General features: G+C 33.7%; 1 protein-coding gene across 1 annotated transcript in view; it reads left to right on the top strand.

Annotated features, from left to right (window-relative positions):
- LOC129681246 (zinc finger protein 431-like) overlaps nt 1–2001 on the top strand; it is a 268201-nt gene that overhangs the window by 264316 nt on the left and 1884 nt on the right. The window contains 1 exon segment of the mRNA XM_055613153.1: nt 1684–2001. This exon segment is cut by the window's right edge and continues 1884 nt beyond it. Within this exon segment, the coding sequence (XP_055469128.1) occupies nt 1684–2001 (318 nt within the window).

A 2001-nucleotide genomic window follows, 5' to 3' on the forward strand; every position in this document is an offset into this window, starting at 1 on the left:
TATTCATGTGTAAGCTGTTATGAATATGATTCTGAGAAATTTTTAATATGTCCTAAAAGTTTGAAAGAGAAGTGAACAGTATAAATGAACTACTTTAAGTGTATTTATTGATGATAACTAACTTGTTAACAAACCACGTGCCTCTATGTTAGGTATTTGATGTGTGTTTGCAAGGCACTCCTTAAGAAAGTGCATGGAAACCGTACCTTACTCAAGAACACAATTTATATCATAGCCTCACAAGAGCTTTGCAATAGAAATGCAACTTAATCTCATACAACTCAAATATCACAAATGGTATTTATAGTAAATAGGTGATGAAAATATGTCCAAAACATTATACTAAGCAAATAGTACTTATACTAATGTTGCTAATGTTGTGAGAAGGGCAGTTTTTAACTCAAGAATGTTGTGGAAAAACTGTACTCCATATAGCACATGTCTATGATGAACAAAAATCAAATGTGTGAATGCAATGTGAAACCATGTCATTTATTATTCTTCTTTTAATGGGTATATCATTGTCACAATGAATACAAGCCATGATAGCATAGGGATATTGAAAGAAGCAATGTACCTCACAGAACGACTAAAAGATATAATAGTCCCCATTTTGAGGAGATTTTTAAAAAGTGATACCTGTTATGATTTATGTGGGATATTCATATCTTACAGCATTACAAATAATGAAACAGAGGCTTTTTAATATTGTAAATCTTGGGTAATTTAGTTGGACAGATCCTGAACCCTGTTTCTCCTTTAACACAAATAAACCTAGCACAGTGTCCCACTGCAATGCCAACTCTATCTCTTTGTTCTGGTTCCTGTCTGCGTTATCAGCTGTTTTTTGCTTTCTTTTTCCTAGCAACCCTCTCTCATTCAGAAGTTCTGACTTCCATTTTATGCCCTGATATCAATTGTTAGCTCTTCATTATGTCCAATAGACAAGTAAGGAAGGACAAAGTTTTGCAAAACATATGACAGGTGATGGGCCATAGAAAGAACAATACAAAGATCTGGCCAGCACTTAGCTCTCTTTACTGTCTCAGCAATCAACATTCACATATATTGACACACTTTCACACAATAAACACCAACATCAACATCATTAGCAATATTCACAAACTCACACTGCAGTAAATATAAGTATTAGAAATGTGGAAATTCTTCTGTTTGTCATAGTTACCTTTGCAAATTTAGCATAATCATTGCATAGGAAAATTTTGAAGCCAATCAGTGTGTTAAAGCTCTGAGGTCTTGCAGTTTTCTACAAATATGTGATAAAACATCTTATAGAAGAAAAATATAAATGTGAACCAGGTAACAAATATTTTCACAATCACGTTTTTAAATATGCAAAACAACCCAGAGAAGAACACTCTGAATGTAAAAATAGTAGTGAAACCTATATGTAATTCCTCTTTACCTTTACAACAAATTGTAAAATTAAGTGACAAGGACAAAAATATTCATCAGTGTAAAGAATGTGGTAAAGCTTTCATATTATCTTTGCAGGTATGAAAACAGTCATAGTGAAGAGAAGCCCTCTGAAGATATTCAATATGATGAAGGCTTTGAACATCACAGTAGTCCTCACATATATAAAAGAATGCAAAATGGTGAGGATCGCTATGAACATAACCAATTTGGTAAAGCCTTTGCATGTAACAGTAATGTCCGAAGACATAAAAGGACACATATTGGAGAAAAACCTTATCAGTGTAACCAATGCGGTAAAGCCTTTGCATTTAACAGTAATCTCCTAAGACATGGAAGAACTCACACTGGAGAGAAACCTTATGAATGTAACCAATGTGGTAAAGCCTTTGCACGTAACAGTAATCTCCTAACACATAAAAGTATTCACACTGGAGAGAAACCATATGAATGCAACCAATGTAGTAAAGCCTTTGCATATAAGAGTGTTCTCTTAAGACATAAAAGAACTCACACTGGAAAGAAACCTTATGAATGTAACCAATGTGGTAAAGCCTTTGCACA

This window comes from Psammomys obesus, unplaced genomic scaffold (assembly GCF_907164565.1).
Source record: "Psammomys obesus unplaced genomic scaffold, mPsaObe1.curated_primary_1811, whole genome shotgun sequence".
Classification (NCBI taxonomy): Eukaryota; Metazoa; Chordata; class Mammalia; order Rodentia; family Muridae; genus Psammomys; species Psammomys obesus.